At 38.7% G+C, this 20560-nt stretch overlaps 1 protein-coding gene across 1 annotated transcript in view; it reads left to right on the top strand.

Moving 5' to 3' along the window:
- LOC307163107 (retinoic acid receptor beta-like) overlaps positions 1–20560 on the top strand; it is a 678858-nt gene that overhangs the window by 540858 nt on the left and 117440 nt on the right. The window contains exon 4 of the mRNA XM_079878973.1: positions 6363–6523. Within this exon, the coding sequence (XP_079735099.1) occupies positions 6363–6523 (161 nt within the window). The remainder of the gene's footprint in view (positions 1–6362; positions 6524–20560) is intronic.

Genomic DNA, 20560 nt, shown 5'->3' with positions numbered 1-20560 from the left:
AAATAAAATTGACATTAATCAAACCACGGATCCGTGATAAGTTTTGTGATCCGTCTCGCCACTAGTGTAGTAGCACTGATCACTTTGAGGGGGGGATAAATTTATCCCCACCGGGGATAAAAATAATTAAGCAGAGGCAGGGATACATTGACCAGAAAGGGGGAAATCCCACGCATACTCCCCGGCAAATCGCACCCTGTATATAACAGTTATGTCCGGTCGAACGATGTATTAATTAACTTCAGATTGGATTGTGTTGGTAATAGGCACTTGCCTAACGCTAAAAGATGTTTTGTGCCTCTAACAAGTGCTTTCAATCTTCTTTCTGATCTGAATGGTATGTGGAAAACACTTGAGTTTTGCCAGAGACTTGTCCCAGCGTCTAGAACGCAACTGAATGCTTTTTCAAGCGTCTCCATACTTGAAAAACCGCGGAAAACTACTTTTAAACAGGAAATGACAAAATAGTTACATACATATTTACAGCAGGTCTATTCATACTGGATTAGTATTGCCTGAGGTAATTTTTCCGGACCTTTTTACTGAAGGTAAAAGTCGTCATAATCTTTACTGACATTGTCTGTAATGATTACTGAGATGGCACATTCGGACGGGACTAAAATCACAGAGAAGCTCTGGTAATAATTACTTTACCCCACCTCTCCATGTTAAACTAGTCCCGTCCGAATAGGGCTTTTGTTACATATTTCATCACAACCAGATTATCCAAGTTGACAGAGTGTGTTAAATATATAAAATATTTGATGACCTGTAATTTTCTTCTATTAAATTCAGATAAGACTGAGGTATTACTTATAATACCTCAAGCTACAATTAGTCCAAAATGAAGCTGCTAGAGTTCTTACCAGGTCAAGAAAATATGATCATATAACATTACTTTCAGATATTACTTATTGGACCAAAAACTTGTACACAGAATCTCTTAAAATACAGTTTGCTTTTAGAAGGATGTACTGTTACTTCATCCTCTACAGTAAAAGACCTGGGTGTTATATTTGACAGCAACTTGTCTTTCGATTATCATATTTCATATGTTATTAAACCAGCCTTCTTCCACCTCAGAAACATAGCTAAGCTACGGAACATGCTATCTGTTTCTGATGCAGAAAAGCTAGTTCATGCATTCATGACTGTAGATTTGAAAATCATGCTTTTCCCATTATTGTTGAATCACGGAAGCTACACCAGTTACTTTTGCCAAGAGATTTATTATTTATTATTTTTATACATGTATCAGACAGAGAGAAACAGGCATAGAAGAATAAGGCTATTCTTAGGTGAGGTCTTCATTCCAGATTTCTCTGTTCCCCATTTCTCTATCCTCTCACCCCATCATGCCAGCTGTAAATGGTTTCTTGGTGTTTCTCCTCCCTCACCCCCTCATCTCTATGTTTCTGCTTCCTCTCACCCCATCATGCCTATATGTTTCTCCTTCCTCTCACCCTGTCATGCCTTTATGTTTCTCCTTTGTCTCACCCCGTCATGCTTTTATGTTTATGCAAATACGCATAAATTACTACATCTGATTTCATGTACATGTGAACTTGTGAAATACATTATGAAATTATTATGAAAATTAATAAAGAAAAATAATACAAAAAAAAATAACATTAAACAGTCCATTTTTAATCTTCAATGACCTCTAGACATTACTAGGTGGTTATCCTGCATCTTCAGTAATCAAGCTACAATTAGTCCAAAATGAAGCTGCTAGAGTTCTTACCAGGTCAAGAAAATATGATCATATAACATCAATTTTATCATCTCTACACTGGTTACCTATTAAGTTCCGTATCGATTACAAAGTATTCCTACTGACCTATAAGGCCCTAAATGTTGTAGCTCCTGTATATTTAACTGACCCTCTATTGTCCTACAATCCATCACGCTCTTTAAGGTTACAAAACTCTGGACTTTTGTTTGTACCTAGGATGTCTAAGTCTACTAAAGGAGGGAGAGCATTTTCACACTTTGGAATAGCCTTCCTAATAATGTTTGGGGCTCAGACTCACTCTTCCAGTTTAAATCTAGATTAAAGACACATCTCTTTTGCAAAGCATTCACATAATGCATCTCATAACCTTGTACTCCATTTATATCAGATCAAATGCACATGATTATCTTTGCTTAATGTTCTGAACAGCAGCTACACTAATTATTTTCCACTTGCCTTTGTGTTTTATATATCGGGATGCCCATCCCAAGGTAACTATAGAGTATGTAAGCTCCAGTCTTGATCTAGCCTCTCACGAAGACTTCAGATGACCCAACACCTGGGAAGAGATGACTCCAACTCCTGTGAGGACGATGCAAATTATACATGCACCAATGCTAAATTTTCCATATATTGTAATCATTATGTTCACAACTCATAATAATTACTTCAATGAGCTCATTGTTTCTGCCTTAAATTAATAAATTGTTAGCTAACTGCGTGATTTGTATATGTACATTGTTATCAGAGGTGACTGTGTCCAAGTAATGTATTTCAGCAGAGTGCTTAGTCTAAATTGTAATGTAGACACATGCATTTTCTATAAAGCTGCTTTAAAACTATATGTATTGTAAAAATCGCTATATAAATAAATGTGAATTGAATTGAATTCAATCACACTGATCACTTTCTTCATTCCCGCTTTCATCCCTTTCACTTTTATTCTCGTGCACTGGCTTGTTTGCTAAGCCAATCAGAGATTTTCTCTCTCACCGTTGGCCCAGCGCCGATTCAACATGCTGAATCGGCCCAAAAAACCTGATGGCGTCCAACTAGAGACAACGGTGCGGAATACGGCAAAAATAAAATTTAAGCCGACCAACACTCAAAAACAGCAGCGTCAGCTTGGTGTGTCCCATGCAGCCTTTAGCTGAATTAAAAGAACGAAAACCTTAAAGCTGCAATTTGAATATTCATCAATTGAAAGCATCATTCATGTCTGTTGTGCTAAAGATACTGGACAAGCTGCACATTGATTAATATTTAATGTTAGGTATTCAAATTGAGGTTCTTTTTTGGCAAATTCTAAAAAAAAAAATCTAGTTTTAACAATGCAAAAACCTTTTTACATTATGTATTAAATTGACTATTTGTTGTAATAGGTCAGTATTTGTTAGAGCCATTATAAATAAATCTGTTGTAATATAAATCTTCTTAAGGACTTTTGCTTTTTAAATATGAAGAGGATCTACATTTAACTAGGGCAGATGTATGAGAAAATTGGTATCAGTTTCATTATCAGCCATGGCTGCTACAATCTCTCTAGGGGACTGCAATAACAACAGTGGAGAGCTGAACTTGCTTTGAATTTCATCACGATGTCTGGTATAGGAATGTTGTTGAGAAAGATCTTTGTCTTGTTTGGGGTATTGTCAGACTCCTCTCCTCCAGAGAGCAGCTTCAAAGATGAGCCTCTCCCAGGCTTAATGAAACAGGATGGTCCCCAGACGGCCCTCCACAACACCAGGTGTTCTCTCCTTAATGATCTCATACAGCAATGCAAGCTTCATCAGCCTCTCCTGTATTAATAATGCTGGCAATGGCTGGGCTCCAGCTTGTAGTTGAATAATAGAGCAGTGTGATTCCTCGACCTTGACATATGTCCACAGATTCAGTTTGATGCAGTGCCGACGAGATGGAAGCCACAGTATTCGTTATGTCCCCATACATTTACAACATTTTCCCATGCAACAAATTTGCATGGTACTGTAGGAGTCTTTTGTTTCATGGAGAAGAAAACTACAACATTAGAGATGTTCGAGGACACGCAAATAAAATATTTGCCTTATACATCACTCTCAGGAAAAGCCATTTGTTCTCCAAAAAGTTAGATTTTTTTTTTTAGCATTTCAGGGCAAATTACCTGTTATACACATTGGGGGCAGAGATGAATTATTGATTTTGACCCAATGTGTAAACATAAGTGCTAAAAGGGGTAACAGGATAACACTGGAACAGAAAATAGGAATAAAAACAAATGATGCATTTTTCTCAATAAAAAAACAAAAAAACATTTAAGACAATAAAATAATATAATATCCATATATAGAATAGGCAACAAAGTTCAAATTGTGGTTTTCTGTTTGTATACAGGAGTAAAATTGTCCGCTGTGTGGTCCGTCTTCTCTCTGCAAAAGGATACTGTCATGAAGATGCAAGGCGATGAACCCAAATGCAATAGGTTTATTGGGACAAAAACAGGAAAACAAAACCCACGAGGGGGCAAAACATGGACAGGACAAGGAATCTTAGGCTGACAAGACAAAACTATGACTAGACAATAAACAAACAATACTTCTAATAAATACTCACTCACAATGACAAGACTTTCCACAAGGTACTCACAGGTAAGATTAGCAATGACATTGAATAACACTCATGTAGGAATCACAATGAACCGACACAGGACAGCAAACACAAGGGGATTAAATAGGGAGAAACTAATGAAGACAGCAGGTGACAGATGAAACAATGACTAAATGAGGATAACAAGGGGGGCGGGGCTAGGTGACGAGACAACACAAGCACATGGTCCAAACACAAGACCATGTGCTTGCACATAAAACATGGGTCTGTCACGATCCTGCCTCAAGACTATAGAAATACAGAGACAAGGCAGAATCATGACAGACCCATGTTTTATGTGCAAGCACATGGTCTTGTGTTTGGACCATGTGCTTGTGTTGTCTCATCACCTAGCCCCACCCCCCTTGTTATCCTCATTTAGTCATTGTTTCATCTGTCACCTGCTGTCTTCATTAGTTGACAGCGCCTCTCGTTCAGACAGCGGAGGGGGATCATTAAGACCTGCGATGAAGTATCGGTTGACCAGGATCTCTGGCAAGAAAAATCTCCTCCCTTCCACGACCTGGGTGTACAGTCTCAGGGTCGACTCACCCTGGGGAGGAAACGGAAGCTTGCCGTCTTTACTGTCGGCGATAGCCGACTGCCACCAAAGTTCCAGGTCGTCCGAATTAGGTTTGACAGAAGATGACATTCTATCTGCTGGGTTCTCCTTTGGTCGGTTCATTCTGTCCTGAAGATGCAAGGAGATGAACCCAAATGCAGACAGTGTACAATGAACACTAGGTTTATTGGGACAAAAACAGGAAAACAAAACCCACGAGGGGGCAAAACATGGACAGGACAAGGAATCTTAGGCTGACAAGACAAAACTATGACTAGACAATAAACAAACAATACTTCTAATAAATACTCTCACAATGACAAGACTTTCCACAAGATACTCACAGGTAAGATTAGCAATGACATTGACTAACACTCATGTAGGAATCACAATGAACCGACACAGGACAGCAAACACAAGGGGATTAAATAGGGAGAAACTAATGAAGACAGCAGGTGACAGATGAAACAATGACTAAATGAGGATAACAAGGGGGGCGGGGCTAGGTGACGAGACAACACAAGCACATGGTCCAAACACAAGGCCATGTGCTTGCACATAAAACATGGGTCTGTCATGATCCTGCCTCAAGACTAGAGAAATACAGAGACAAGGCAGAATCATGACAGATACAGATTTTTCAACAAAACTGTCTGCACAGGAGTACTGTTGTATAGGAATGTTACTAACTCAAGACCTGACAGGAAATGACTTTGTAAATATCTGTTAACAGACAGAAGCTTAGTGTCTGTAACACCTCAGCTAGATCAAGGCTTATAACATTTTAGTCTTATATAGACTTATGTCTTATAACATGCCTTTCATTGACAGACCATTTCTGTTTGAATCTGCAAGAATTTTGCATTGCTAGTGTGTGACTGTTTGCAGACAGTAGAACAATAGTGTACACTACACTATTGTAATACACCTAATGTAAAGCATACCCACTTTTTAAAATATATCTCAATAATGAAACCACTCACATTGAAATTTAGTACAGAGCTGCACATTACTTTTTCCTGTAATTCTCAGAGATGTTTCATTTACAGAAAATTCCCAAGTAGGTGTTTATTTTCATTGCATCTGGTTTAAAATCTCCAATCTTTGCTCTGCAAAATTGTTTGTGTACTTTGCATCATATTTATGCGTTTTAGCTCTTTTCGAAAATCTAGCAAGCTGACTTCCTAGACAAAATTTTTTTAAGACTGTTGAAAAAGATTATTTTGCCTTTTAGGGGAATTCAAATTTGTGGTCAAATTCAAAGAAATCATGACGTTCTGGGAATTTATTATTTTGAACACAAATTTATTAATTTTTCAATAATACTTTTTTATAAAAAATGTTTTAAAGATTATATATGTGTGTGAACATTGGAACTTAAATGTAAACAGACCATAAAGTATGTCTGACCTCACTTCATTTATTTTATTTTTTTCTTAGCTGTCCGAAATGACAGGAATAAGAAGAAAAAGGATATTCCAAAGCAGGAGCTGATCGAAAGTTATGAGCTGACAGCGGAACTAGAGACCATCGTTGAGAAGATACGGAAAGCTCACCAAGAAACTTTTCCTTCACTCTGTCAGCTGGGCAAGTACACCACGGTAAGCCACTCACTTTTAAAAGAGTGTATGCAGTGGCCCCAAAAAGTATTTCTGCACTAAAGTCACATCAGCATCAGAAAAAAACATGCTGGCTAGCTAGGGTTTGCTAAACTGGCACTTGTGTCCTGGAAATGGGGTGCTTGAATTGACATAAAAGTACAAAGAAAAATACAAATACAGTATGTATGGAGGAAAAACACTGTCAACAAATATTTACAAAAATAACATTTACAAATGCTCAGACTCAGCGTTAACTTTGTTGACCACAACAAAATAAATACACTTTTAACAGCATAACCGTCTCAGGTTACATATATAACCATGGTTCCCTGAGAAGGGGAATGAGACACTGCGTCTTCTGATACTTTGATCCCGGCCTTTTTCAGCCTTCCTTTCTTCCATGCAGGGCAGTTTTGGCAATGTCATCTCTTCGCACTGGACACCACCTTTAAAGGAACACTCCACCGTTTTTTTATATTAAACTATGTTATTCCCTTAACTAAGACGAGTTGATGCATACCTCTCTCGTCTCAGTGCGTGCACTCAATCGCTCTGGCGCGCTGCAACACTTTGATAGCACTTAGCTTAGCCCAGTTCATTCATATTTTTTTCCCCAGAGAGGGACATACCTTGCTCGAATTCCTCAGACCACTTGACCTGCAAATCCCCTCAAACTCAGTCTCCTCTTTGCCTCAGCCATTGCAGGTCCCGAATAGGGACAGGCGCGAACTGAGCTTCATGGAGAAATTCTCACAATGAGCGTATTCAGCTTTCTCATGAACTGAATGCACATGCTCCTCAACCATGCACATAATGCACAAGCCATGTGTGTCCTCAGGTGTCAAGAATAGCTGACACGGAGACAAACACTTTCTGAAATGCTTGGCAGAGTGCTTTCCCATAGAATTCACCTTTACACGTAAACAAACAAACGGCTCTAAAGACAAAAAAGCTGATGACTTGTACTACAGGCGCCCTTTTATACTCTCAGGCTCACTGGTAGTGACGTCACGGACTGTCGTCAGCCAATGAAATTTTATTGTTTAAACAAGTGCTTCAGACACTGTTCACGCTGAGGACGTTCTCCAAAGCACTAGCAGATGCAGTGTAGAGTTCCCATTTGAAAGGGAAACACATGTTATACAAATAGCATTGGTGCCAATGTTCTACAATTTACTTAGTCTTGCAATGTCACTGAATTAAATAAAAAAGTTTGTTTGAATTTAGTTCAAGTGCATTAGTGGATTATCAAATGTATAGCTCCCATCACTGTTGTGCCTAAACGCGTTCATGAACTCGTTCATATTTTGGGCGAACGTGAACTGAACCTACTGTATTACTGCCTGATGAATGTTACTGTGAACTCGTTCATTCTGGTGTCTGTGAACGGCATGCTCTCTCACTTCGTTCAATATTGTGCCAGATTTCTATAGAGCCTAGCAACTGCAAAGTGTGCTTGCTCGGGTGCGGTTCACTAACGTTAGCAGGTAGTGGATAAGGGTGCGTTGAAGTTTGCTTGATCTGAGAATTTCAACAATAGTACTTTTTTCAAGATTGTGCAAAAAGGTGAAAAGTTATGTGCATTAAGACAGTGGTTCTCAACTCCAGTCCTCGGGACCCGTTGCTCTGCACATTTTGTATGTCTCTCTTATCTGACACACTCAGTTCAGTTCATGGAGTCTCTCTTAACGAGCTTATGATCTGATTCAGGTGTGTTAAATAAGGGAGACATACAAAATGTGCAGAGCAACGGTCCCGAGGACTGGAGTTGAGAACCACTGCATTAAGAGACATGTCTGCAATGTAGACTAGTGCCAATGGCATTGTTTATGTGGCTTGGTTGTTGGTTTTGAAATAATTGGTTATGAATATACAGCAGAGAGTGGGAATGTTTTGGGTGATGAAATAGTAGCCTATATTGAAAAGAAGTTGACAGTCTTCATTTACTGTATCCAATAAGCCAATACAAAACTCACCCAGCTGTGTGGTTGAGTGTTCCCTTTGAATAGGAACAAATTTACTATCTCAAATTAAGGTCTACCATAATTAGCGATGCTTTGATTGCTGCTGTCAAGATGGTTGTCATCACCTACACAGAAACACTGATTTTTATAGCCTACCGTCAGTCCTCATATTGTAATTAAATGAAAAACGCTATCAGTTTCACTATTAGCTTACTCTAGCGATGCAATCGCAACAACACAGGGTTTTTCCTACATTGAAAATTTTTTGGCGGCCGCCAAAACTATTTTTTTGTCCCGCCAAAGCCTTATTTGATCTGTAATTGGGTTTTGTGAGTGAAGCAGGCTACTGACGGAGTGACGGAGAGAACGATCACAGCACCCCACCCCCGCGCGGGCACTCTCCGTCTTCAGTTCTGTCTTTGCTGTCTCCCTCGCATCAAAATCAACTGATCCTAAAGGTCGGAAGACCGAATCCATGTTTCACGTGGTGCATTCAGAGAATATTTTTGCTGAATTAGCGCTGGGTGTGAATTGCAGTCAAAAAAAGTTGCCTTATCTTCTCTTACAACTTGTGACAAGCATTCCGCACATGCAGCTGACATAGGCCTAACTTTAAATAAACGCCAAAAAAAAAAAAATCTATCCAGTTTGAAGTGTTTTTTTTTGTGTGTGTGTTGACTGTTGACAAATCTTTCGTGATCTTTCGAAATCTTTCCCACACAACACGTCCGCTAAAGTCCGATTCGCGACCTAATGACTCATTTGAGCCGATTCATTATAATGAATGGTTAAAGCAATTGGTCTGCCCTTCAGTGTCTGTATACCTGTCAACCCTCCCGTTTTTCCCGGGATTCTCCCGTATTTTACATTGCTATCCCGCTATCATCCCGTTTAAATATTTTCCCGTATTTCTCCCGTATTTTTAATCTTTCTATAAAAAAATCGCGCGAAGAAGAACAGCAGCATCCAAGGATGGACGAACATGAGAGAGATGGCATTAACACACGCAATTATGTCAAAATGTCCGTTTTGTCGAGTATCCTCATAAGAGCAGTCTGAGCACTGAGCAGTCTTAAATTAGTTAAATAAAGTCGTAAATGAAAGCAAAAAGTTGTGTGAGAGAATGAGACGCGTGTGAGATCCGTGTCTCTGTCAGCGGCTGGTTTTAAAGAGACAGTATCCAATAAAGCTTTCTGTCAGTAAAGTTCATCAAAGAACAAAGGTAACAGAGAAAAACACTCACTGCTCTTGACTAAAGATATTTTTTTACTTTAATAAGGATTAATCTATGTACAATTTAAAATGTATGCAGTTCAAACTGTTTGATAACTTCAATTTCTGTATATTTTTCCTACCTGTTAGACAAATATTTAAAATATACTGTCTTATAAATATACTACATTAATTTGGAGATTAATTGTGAAATTATTACATTATAAAAAATGTTAAAAAGTACGTTTTTTTTAATGGCGATTAATCGTGATTAAATAATGTAGTTAATTGTTGCAATCGATAAAAATAAATAAAGAAACATGAATAAGTCTTATTTATGTTTATTTTAATTGAATATTATGTATTTATTTATGTTAATATCTGCGCAATTAATGTGTATTTAGCATGCCTGCCTCTGCACCCCCAAGTGCAGACTGGAGTGAGATGAAACTAGATCAAAGCACAAATCAAGCTGTTGCTAGCTAGCTGCTAATTTTATATGGTAAAAAATTACACTATTACACATCTTAACGCTACGTTTTTAATGCTACTTTTTAATTTATATGATTATACTAAAATAATTATCAGGTCTATCAAAAAAGGATTTTATCTTTCAAAACAATGAAAGCCAGTCGTGGAAAAATCACAGCTTTATTTGCAAAGAGGGCAAGAAAGGATGACAGTGAGAGTGACAGGTAATATCTGTATGGAGCGAATTATGTGCCATAATTTAACAAACAAATCCAGCATTTTGCAAACAAACTCAATCTACTTCGCAAAGGAAAACTCGACTCGCAAACAAACTCAATCTACTTCGCAAAGGAAAACTCGACTCGCAAACAAACTCGATCCGCTTTGCAAAGGAAATCTCGACTCGCAAACAAAAAGAAACCAATGTGCAAGCACAAAGGTCACAAATGCGTCCAGGCAGATTTTCTCACAAATAGGTCCAGGCAGATTTTCTCACAAATGCGTGCAGGCAGATTTTCTCACAAATGCGTGCAGGCAGATTTTCTCACAAATGCGTCCTGGCAGATTTTCTCACAAATGCGTCCAGGCAGATTTTCTCACAAATGCAGTTGAGCAACTTCCTCTTCTAAAACAGTAGATGGTGCTAAACTATAGGCTAATTTAGTGCTAGTCTCCCGGGAGAAGCACTGATTTGAAACTTGCCTTTGCCTACAGCTGAGGAAAATGACCGGTGAACGGGTGTGTTTCTGTCTTATTTGATCTATAATGAACCTTTTTGAGGTTTTCTCTTGCCAAACGTTTATTGCATATCTAGACAGAAATCCACATTAGCACTTAGTAGCACTTCACTCTAGGATCGGGGAATCTATAAGCTGAAAGCTCTGCCATCTTGTTGCTTTTTGTCATTTTTTTCTGCATCGGACTCATGCGAAATTACTAAATTAGTGATTATGTCTACACTTGAATGAATCTATTTCTTTCGTTCTCCATAAATTAATGAGAACATTTAATTTAATTGAAAGGAGGCTCCCACTTATTTATTTATTTAGCCTAGTTGGAATTCAGTCAGCTTAACAATTAATGTAATAAAATAATTAATGCAAAAAAAAAAAAAAAAAATACAATTGTTTCTTATCTTGCCTGTGACGTAGCCTATGCAGTGCCCAAATTATTATTTTGGACACACAAATGAAACCCGCCGCTCAATTAAATGAAATGTTCTCATTCATTTATGGAGAACGAAAGAAATAGATTCGTTCAAGTGTAGACATAATCACTAATTTATGGTGCTAATGTGGATTTCTGTCTAGATATGCAATAAACGTTTGGCAAGAGAAAACCTCAAAAAGGTTAATTATAGATCAAATAAGACAGAAACACACCCGTTCACCGGTCATTTTCCTCAGCTGTAGGCAAAGGCAAGTTTCAAATCAGTGCTTCTCCTGGGAGACTAGCGCTAAATTAGCCTATAGTTTAGCGCCATCTACTGTTTTAGAGGAGGAAGTTGCTCAACTGCATTTGTGAGAAAATCTGCCTGGACGCATTTGTGAGAAAATCTGCCAGGACGCATTTGTGAGAAAATCTGCCTGCACGCATTTGTGAGAAAATCTGCCTGGACGCATTTGTGAGAAAATCTGCCTGCACGCATTTGTGACCTTTGTGCTTGCACATTGCTTTCTGTTTGTTTGCGATGATTTCCTTTGCAAAGCGGATCGAGTTTGTTTGCGAGTCGAGTTTTCCTTTGCGAAGTAGATTGAGTTTGTTTGCGAGTCGAGTTTTCCTTTGCAAAGTAGATTGAGTTTGTTTGCAAAATGCTGGATTTGTTTGTTAAATTATGGCACATATTTCGCTCCATACACATTTTGCTTGGCGGTGTGCAGTGCACGGCTTTTAGCGCACGGCTCCGCATCCGAAGACGCACGACTTCGAGCCGAATCTGGCCGAGCATGTACATCTCACAGCACCGGCACCCAGTTCTTGCGTCTAAATTAGTTGCTTACATTAACAAAATGAGCCTACAATAGCAGACATCAGCCCTTTAAATAAAAATAAATGGCCATGTTTTATAAAAAGGTTCACAAAACTAAATAAAAATGTTTAGAAATTATGTAAGATAACGTTAATTTAGTTGTAGGTTACGTTCTCATATCCATTTTTTTTTTTCTAATGTCACAAGGAATAATCTGGTTTACTGCTTTACACGATTATTTTGCTGTGTGGTTTTGGTGTACTAAAGTGTTGTTTTACTAAAATAAACATTCACGAGTGTAGCCTACCTTACTTCAAACCGCTGATTCCTGATGGTTTAGAGGACAATTACACCCTGTCGTTTCAAAGAATATACACCGGCGAGCGCGAAGTATAAATGCCTCGTCCATTTGGGGAGGCGCGCGCACGGTCAGCGGAGGCTCGCGCTGCGGAGGCAGGCGAAAGTATAAACCATAGACAGTATAAGAAGGTATAAACAAACCTAGATTAAGGCGGGGCTACAGATTAGGTGTCCCTAAAGAACCCGCGTATCTAACAGTAGTTCCGCATTACATTAATTAATTTGCACGCGAGTTTTATTTATTTTTATACCGTATTCTCCGTGTAAATTCATGTACCGAACCGTGACGCCCGTACCGATTCGGTTCAATACGAATACATGTACCGTTCCACCCCTAGTTAATACCTTGGAGAATGTAAAGAAATTGAAAGTAAAATCAAGTCATTTTCATCTTTTTACCATGCTGCTTTATTTAACATTTTCACTTGCCCACAAGGCAATAGCACAATGGCAACGCTCTGACAAACCTCTGCTAGAGTTTTAATGGATTTTTTGCACCCACATTTGAACCCGACTGTGTTAAACACACCGCATACTCAAGAACATCAACGCAAATGCTCAGCTTACATTAATGTGTAATATCAGAAAAGAAAATTCAGCTAACAATTGTGTGTACATGTGAGTTTCTCTTTTTTTCATCAATCAAATCACAGGGTTCCAGACTGCGACCAAATATGCGACCATTTTATTGAGAATGTGCGAGTTCAAATTGTATGTGGTGGCATTTGTACGAGTGCATGGTCATGTACTACTCAGTTAAATTCACGCATGAATTTTCCTGCATTGAACTTGTTTTAGCGCCCGCCAAAGTGAATTTTTGTCCCGCCAAAGTCTTATTTGATCGGTGAGTAAAGTAGATGAACTGCCGCTTGTGACAGGGTGCATGTTTAACTGAAAGAACGAGCAGAGAGAGAGAGAGAGCCGGTCGCGCGCGCAGACACACTCGGTCTCTCTCGCGCACTGTCGCTCGCTTTTTCTTTTTTCCTTTTTTTTTATTTATTATTTTTTTAGAAGAAGTAAAGGGTACTCACGGTTATGGATAGAAATGTAGCGGAGTAAAGAGTACAATATTTGCCTCTCAAATGTACTTGAGTAAAGTCATGAGTACTCCCCAAAAATGATACTCGAGTAAAGTACAGATCCCTCAAAATTGTACTTAAGTACTGTACTCAAGTAAATGTACTCCGTTACTGTCCGGCTCTGCACATACGTAAACTCCTCCATCGTTAGTTATGACCGTTCTGACTGGTGCGTGGTGCGCGAAATGACAGTTGGGTGATCATCTCTCTCCACTTCCTGTGAAGTGATGTATCGATGTTCCCTTATTCCCTATGCCGTACACAGTGCCCTTCGAACTTAATGTGTTCGCTCCCTTCGGACTGGAATCTCACTTAAGATGGCGGAAAACCATGTGAAGTCCACTTCACAGTCCACACGCACCTCTAGAGCGACATTGTTGATTGTTTGAGCATGTGACTGCGCGTTTCTCCTTGTTTTCTATTGTTATGCGCAGCATATTTCCCGTGCGCACAAACACAGCCACAGACAATGAATTGGTTGTTCGGTTAGCGAAGAAGATCATGATGTATTTTGTATAAAGTTTTTTGTTTTGTTTTTTGTTATTAACTGTTTTGAGATCTGGAAATGCACAATTCATGCATACAAATCTGTATATATTGAAGATGATTAAATTAGACCAATGCAAAAAACGAAATTCATGCCTGCATTTATTAAGACAAACCTAGTAAAAACGAATGCAGTATATTACACTGACTTGGCAGCTCTGTGAAATGTAATACAACAATGCCACCTACTGTCTAAATGCATTAACATTAAAAGTGTGAGGTGAAACTCTTGCATAGACATAGGTAAATGGGTTTGTCTATTAGCCTGACATAAAATTTTTTTAAAAAAAATTCAGATCTTGTGCTTCCTCACATTGGAGTCCCGAGTTCATGTACAAAGTTTGGTTTCGATACGTGACAGAGTTCCTGAGATATGGACGACTTCCTGTTTGACGACTACGCCGCTGATTTCGTTTGGCTGTGACGGGTAAACGCTTCCGAAAATCAAAAATCCTTCTAGTAACTTTTGTGAGGCTTGGTCCAAGGATCATGGACGTCCAGTTTCGTGAAGTTCGGACTAAATTTGTGACCTGTGAAACTTTAGTTTCGCTTTCTGTTCAATCCAATATGGCGGACAAACGACATGGACTCGTGATGTCATCTTCGCGAGCAACTTACACCGGTACTGACCGGACGTTTTAAAGTTGGAACGGTGTCTCTTTCTCAAAGGGCCTAGGCGCAGGAGCTGGCCAAAATTTTTCTCCTGGGAATAATAATAATAACTAGAAAAATGCATTTCCGGAGGAACTGCAAAGTGTGCTTGCTCGGGTGCAGTGCACTAACGTTAGCAGGTAGTGGATAGATGCGAGAAAAAATGCGAGAATGCGAGAAAAAAGATGTAAAACTGTCTTTTATTTTTTAATTTAATTCCTCAATCAGCGCTGGACCGGCATTTTCTGTCTTCCGCTGAAGACAGATCATATGTTTTACCCTGTCAATGCAGTGGTCTGCGTTGCACTGATCTTATTCACACTATCGAGTGTAGGTGCAGCATTCTAACATTGAGTCATAATGAGCTGTTTGTGAAGAAATTATCCGCTTCCAAATTATGTCATTTTAATCACGAAATTGAAACATTAAAAAACAATTTGCTCTTTATGGTGTGCGCATGATAGAGCGCGGCAGCAACGAACCATCAGCTTGCAGCGTAACAACATTGAATGCTCGGCCGAACAGCTGATCATAGCTGTACAGGGCGCCTTATTATTTTCCATCTCCATAAATATATCTAGTAGTAAAGCTAATGCAAGGGCTAGAAATCTATTAATCTTTTGCTGATACTTCCTTAGCTGTGTCTGAAACCGCTCACTCGTTCACTAATCCCTACATAGTGAATGGCAGTTGAGTGCACTACATCAGCAAAGAATTCGGACGCTGACATAATTATCACGCGCCAGAGAGCTCAGACAATTTGTCATAAACATTACCTACCCATCTTTAATATTTCCTTTTTTTGGCTGTATGAATTGTATGTAACAATTGTATGTATGTATTTTTCACATTTATTGCGTTATTTGATTTAAAAAAAAGATAATAAAAACACTTGCTTGTCATATTTATTTACTTTTTACATTTATATGTGAAAATAAAAGAGAACAAAACACTACACAACACATTTGTTTATTCAAATATAGATATAACGGTATATATAAATAAATAACCAGGCGTCTGGTCTTATAAATGATTGTTTTCTAACTCGCGTACACCGTTGCCATGGTGATATTTTTGTTTATTTTTCATTCGCGCTCTATCGCCTTATTGTGTTGGATTGTGGGAAATAGTGTCTCAGCAAGTGTACATCGTATGTACACTCGAATTCAGAGAGGATTGTGGGTAAAAGTAGTGAAGAATGTAGGGAATGATGTCGTTCACTCAGAATTCTGACACCACTACAAAATGGCCGACACCCTAAATAGTGCACTATATAGTGGATAGGGAGCGATTTCAGACACAGCTCTTGTCATCATGGAGAGCGCAGTTCACGGTTGCATAGCAACGACAGACGCCACAGGAGAACAAGCGCTTGTGGAAAAGAGACAGCGGCGCGCTCGCGCTTTCCACTTGTTTTTACACATCTAATGTGCGTTCCATTCGACAGGGTCCATATGCAGTGTTCACTGCTCCCCTACTCCCTGAGCACGGTATATCAGTTGAAGTGGACTTCACTGACAATACCCGCTCATTTGAAACGCCCTGCAAATGTCATCAAAGAAAGTCAACGACGGAGTCGCGCAGATTGTGATATAACATAAATATGTATAGGACTACATTCATATTTTATTTTTTATTATTATATTGCACTATTTTACAACTACCTAAAATAAAATCACTTTACTTCACAAACTAGCTAAGCTGGCTGCATTCACTGAGGTAAATTATAATCATCAAAAATAGTATATGTAATATTCACAACAATAACCGTTAAAAATACTGTCATTTGTATAACAATGGCGAAATGTATGAATACTTACACACATACGTAAACTCCTCCATCGTTAGTTATGACCGTGTGATGACGTGGTGCGCGAAATGACAGTTGGGTGATCATCGCTCTCCACTTCCTGTGAAGTGATGTATCGATGTTCCCTTATTCCTTATGCCGTGCGCAGTGCCCTTCGAACTGAACATTTTCGCTCCCTTCGGATTAGAACTTAAGATGGTGGAAAACCCTGTGAAGTCCACTTCGCAGTCCACTTATGGTCAAATGGAACGCACCTGTTGATTGTTTGAGCATGTGACTGTGCGTTTCTCCTTGTTTTCTATTGTTATGCGCAGCATATTTCCCGTGCGCACAAACACAGCCACATACAATGAATTGTTTGTTCGGTTAGCGAAGAAGAGCATGATGTATTTTGTATAAAGTTTTTTTTTTTTGTTATTAACTGCTTTGAGAACTGGAAATGCACAATTCATGAGAGAGAATGGAGGGTCCTTTCCATCAAACTTTTGACAGGTTTATTGCTTTATGACCCTCAAAGCCCCGCCCCCTTTTGACCGTGGGAATTTCCCACGATGTACATACACCGTGGGAAAATCGGACTAGTGTCACGCCTTCTTATGAACATCTTAAGCGTGGGAAAATTTCCCACGGTCAGTAGTTCTAAACAGTGTATATTAAAACTTTTTAAGAAATGTACAATAAAAACATAGTCAGAGATGAGATCAGTGTTTTTATTAAAGAAGACAGATGTACATTAATCACTTTTAAAACGAGTTAGTGCTATTTCAAGATGTTAAAACATTAAAACAACTTTTTTATTTACAAAAAGATCATTTTTCTCTAAAAATAGTTATTAAAAAATGTGTTAGTGTTATTTCAAGATGTTAAAACATTAAAACAACTTTTTCATTTGCAAAAAGATAATTTTTTAAATGTTGACTTGTAAGCATTTAACTTTCACATAGTATTTTGTAAAACTTTTACAAACTAGTTTAAAAAGTCTTACGTTTGTACATACCAATTGTTAAAGGAGTCAGAGTTTAAAAGATATATAAGTGTTTCCTTGTGGTTGAGCAGAGTGGAGAACGTCCACTCACTCCGGAGGTGTGAGAGGAATGAAAGTTTCTGAAGGTAGCAGAGAGACAGACGCAAGCTCCGCCCCTACCCCTTCCCACAACAGATGTCACCGTGGGAAAAAACAACAGTCCCTTCAAGCTCCCAAACAGAAAAACACGACCGGTCAGTTCATTGTCCAAACCTAAAAGACTAGTGAATCAGTGTGCAGGGAGGCGAAGAGACCACACCCCTTAACACACCCCTCTCAAAGCTGAGAGGTCAATTTAAGGACATCCCCCAAAATGACATCACGTGGGAATTCCCCTCCTCCCTCCCACCCACCCACAGCGTCACAGTTTTTGTTTTATCTGTGGTTTTTTGTACAGTTTTTTGTAAGCTACTTTGAACATCGATAATGAAAATGGGGTAAATACCATGCTCTCCATTGCCTAATTGTCACAAAATTATCGTATATTTTAAAGTGTAGACCATAGAGTTTTTTTTTTTTAAAGGTTCTCTCAACTGTCACACGACACACACACGACACACACACGCGCGCGCGCGCGCAGACACACACACACACACACACACACACACACACGGCGTCATAATGTCTACACAAGGTGTTATGGACTGTGATAACATCCTGCATATTTTATTTTTCTCTTTTTTGACGGAGTTGTGTGAATTAGTTTTATTGCAGAGCTTATTTGAAGAGAGGGGGGTAAATTCGACATATGTTTTCCTACTCATACAAATCAGGTATCAGATTCCCTACCACATGTAGAGATAAAGGCTTTCTTTGAAAATGAACTAGGAAAAAAGTGTTTTTAAAACGCGGCGTATCGTAATCTTTAAAAGGAGCTAACTAGTTCATTCGTGTACCAAGTCGCGGGAGGAGACACAACATCGAGTCTGGACAATGGCTGGAAATAATCAATTCGTCTCATCCGATCAGTATCTTGATCCAGAATTAGGAGAAATTCTTAACGACCTATGTGAGTTTTTTATTTTATTTTTTATCATAAATTATAACCTACAAAATTGCAAAGATATCTCAACGAATGCTTTTATTTACAGATGACACATCATTCCCAGCTGGGGTTTCGCCAAATGATTTTTTACAAGGTAAGGGATATATTTTTGTTATGTGTTTTTAATATTTACTATTTTAATATTTGTTTTAAAGAAAAAATCAACTCATAGGCCTATTTCAACAGAACTCACAGAGGATACATCGACTCATAACTCCGCCCATCCACCGGAGCCAGCTAAGCAGCCATTGGCTGTTGATTCAAACCCGTCCAATCAGATTTACGAAGACGTCACCCCCGAGACGACCCCTCTACACGAAGCCTACGGAGGGAGAGAGAGTCCCGAATGTCAAGTCTCACCTGTAGTCGAAGGTCAGGAATCTTTCCCTCCGTCCCCGTCTCTGCCATCGGGAATTACCTGAACGGCTAATATCGTTGGCGGTCCACACAGAGGGATAAAACGTCTTAGGGAAATTTATGGGGAAGAATTAATCTATCCGGAGATAGGTAAGGGAAAAAAGAAAACTATTTATGTCTAATTATAATTTTTATCCGTTTCATTTTTTTAAATAACATAATATTGTTTTTAGAAGAAAACAGTGAAAGTCCATCTGTTTCATCCACAACTCAAGGAAAAAAACGATTTGGGAAATATTCTCATGAGAGTCCTAATTCTTCGGAAGAAGGTAAAGATATATTCCTTGTTTCATTATATTTTATCTATATTAAATAAATCGTATAATATATATATTTTTTGTTCTAGAACAATTCCCTGACGAAAGAGAGGCCCAAGTGTTTTTTGAATCTCAACAATCCGTACTGAACACCATCAACTCTGAACGGAGAACTTCAGATAGTAGCGATGAAGATGAGCGGAGCTTCAGTCCTCTATTCAATGCAGGAGATCTCGCTGGCTTGAGTTACGCAACTTTACGCACGGCTAACAGAAGCTTCCAGCGTGTTCTGGAAATCGCCACATTACCGCTCACTTACCACCAGACAGTGGAAATAGTTTCAGGAGCCCAGAACGGTATTGTGGACCTACTGCATAGACTTATTGATACACAGAATCAACACACCACCGATTTAAGAAGTACGGTGGAATTTTTCGCTGTTTCCCAAGACCGCGTCTTGGAAGAAAACAGACAATTGCGTAACACGGTCTTATCACTACAGCAAGACCTGGTGGAGGTGAGGAACGACCATTCCTTGCTTATTACTGTACTGTCTCTAATCTCTGAAAGATTAAATGTTATGCAGCGACAATCGAGGGATAGACTACATGAGAATGCTTGACTAGTTTTTAAAAAAAAAATCCATTTCACTGTTATTGTTTTCAAAATCGTATGGCTGTTATTGTTTTTTATCTACTGTGTGAGATTTTTGTATTTGTGTTTTTTAAGATCTATTTCTCTGTTATTGTTTTTTTTTTTTTTTTTTTATCTAGGTGTGTGTGTGTGTGTGTGTATGATTATGTTTAACTGATAGTTATTATGTATACCATTAACAACATGGTGTTCTATATTTGATGGTACGCTTCTGTTTCACACAATTTTAAAAATAAAAAAAAACATATCAAAATGTTTCCTAAAAGGCCGCGAACCGATTCAGAGTGTGATGAAATAAGACCTAGGTCTGAGAATAACGAAAGACTCAATCTTTTAATACGTGAACAGTTAAGAGGTCTAAATAGTAATGATTTGTCTAATACGGAAAGATTGAATAATATTATAATCGACCAGCACGGTTGGATAGATCCGGTCGTGGATGATGGAGATGAGAGTGCACAGATGGGTGGTGCTGTAGGGTCATCTCAAACTCGCACGGAGTTAAGTCGTGCGGAGATAGATTCTCTGATGGCTGATGGGGGTATTGTTGGGGATTTCACAATAACACCACGACCTCG

Source organism: Squalius cephalus, assembly GCF_949319135.1.
Source record: "Squalius cephalus genome assembly, chromosome: 8".
Classification (NCBI taxonomy): Eukaryota; Metazoa; Chordata; class Actinopteri; order Cypriniformes; family Leuciscidae; genus Squalius; species Squalius cephalus.
Note: the sequence above shows the minus strand (reverse complement) of the source record. Positions and strands in the feature narration are given on the sequence as shown.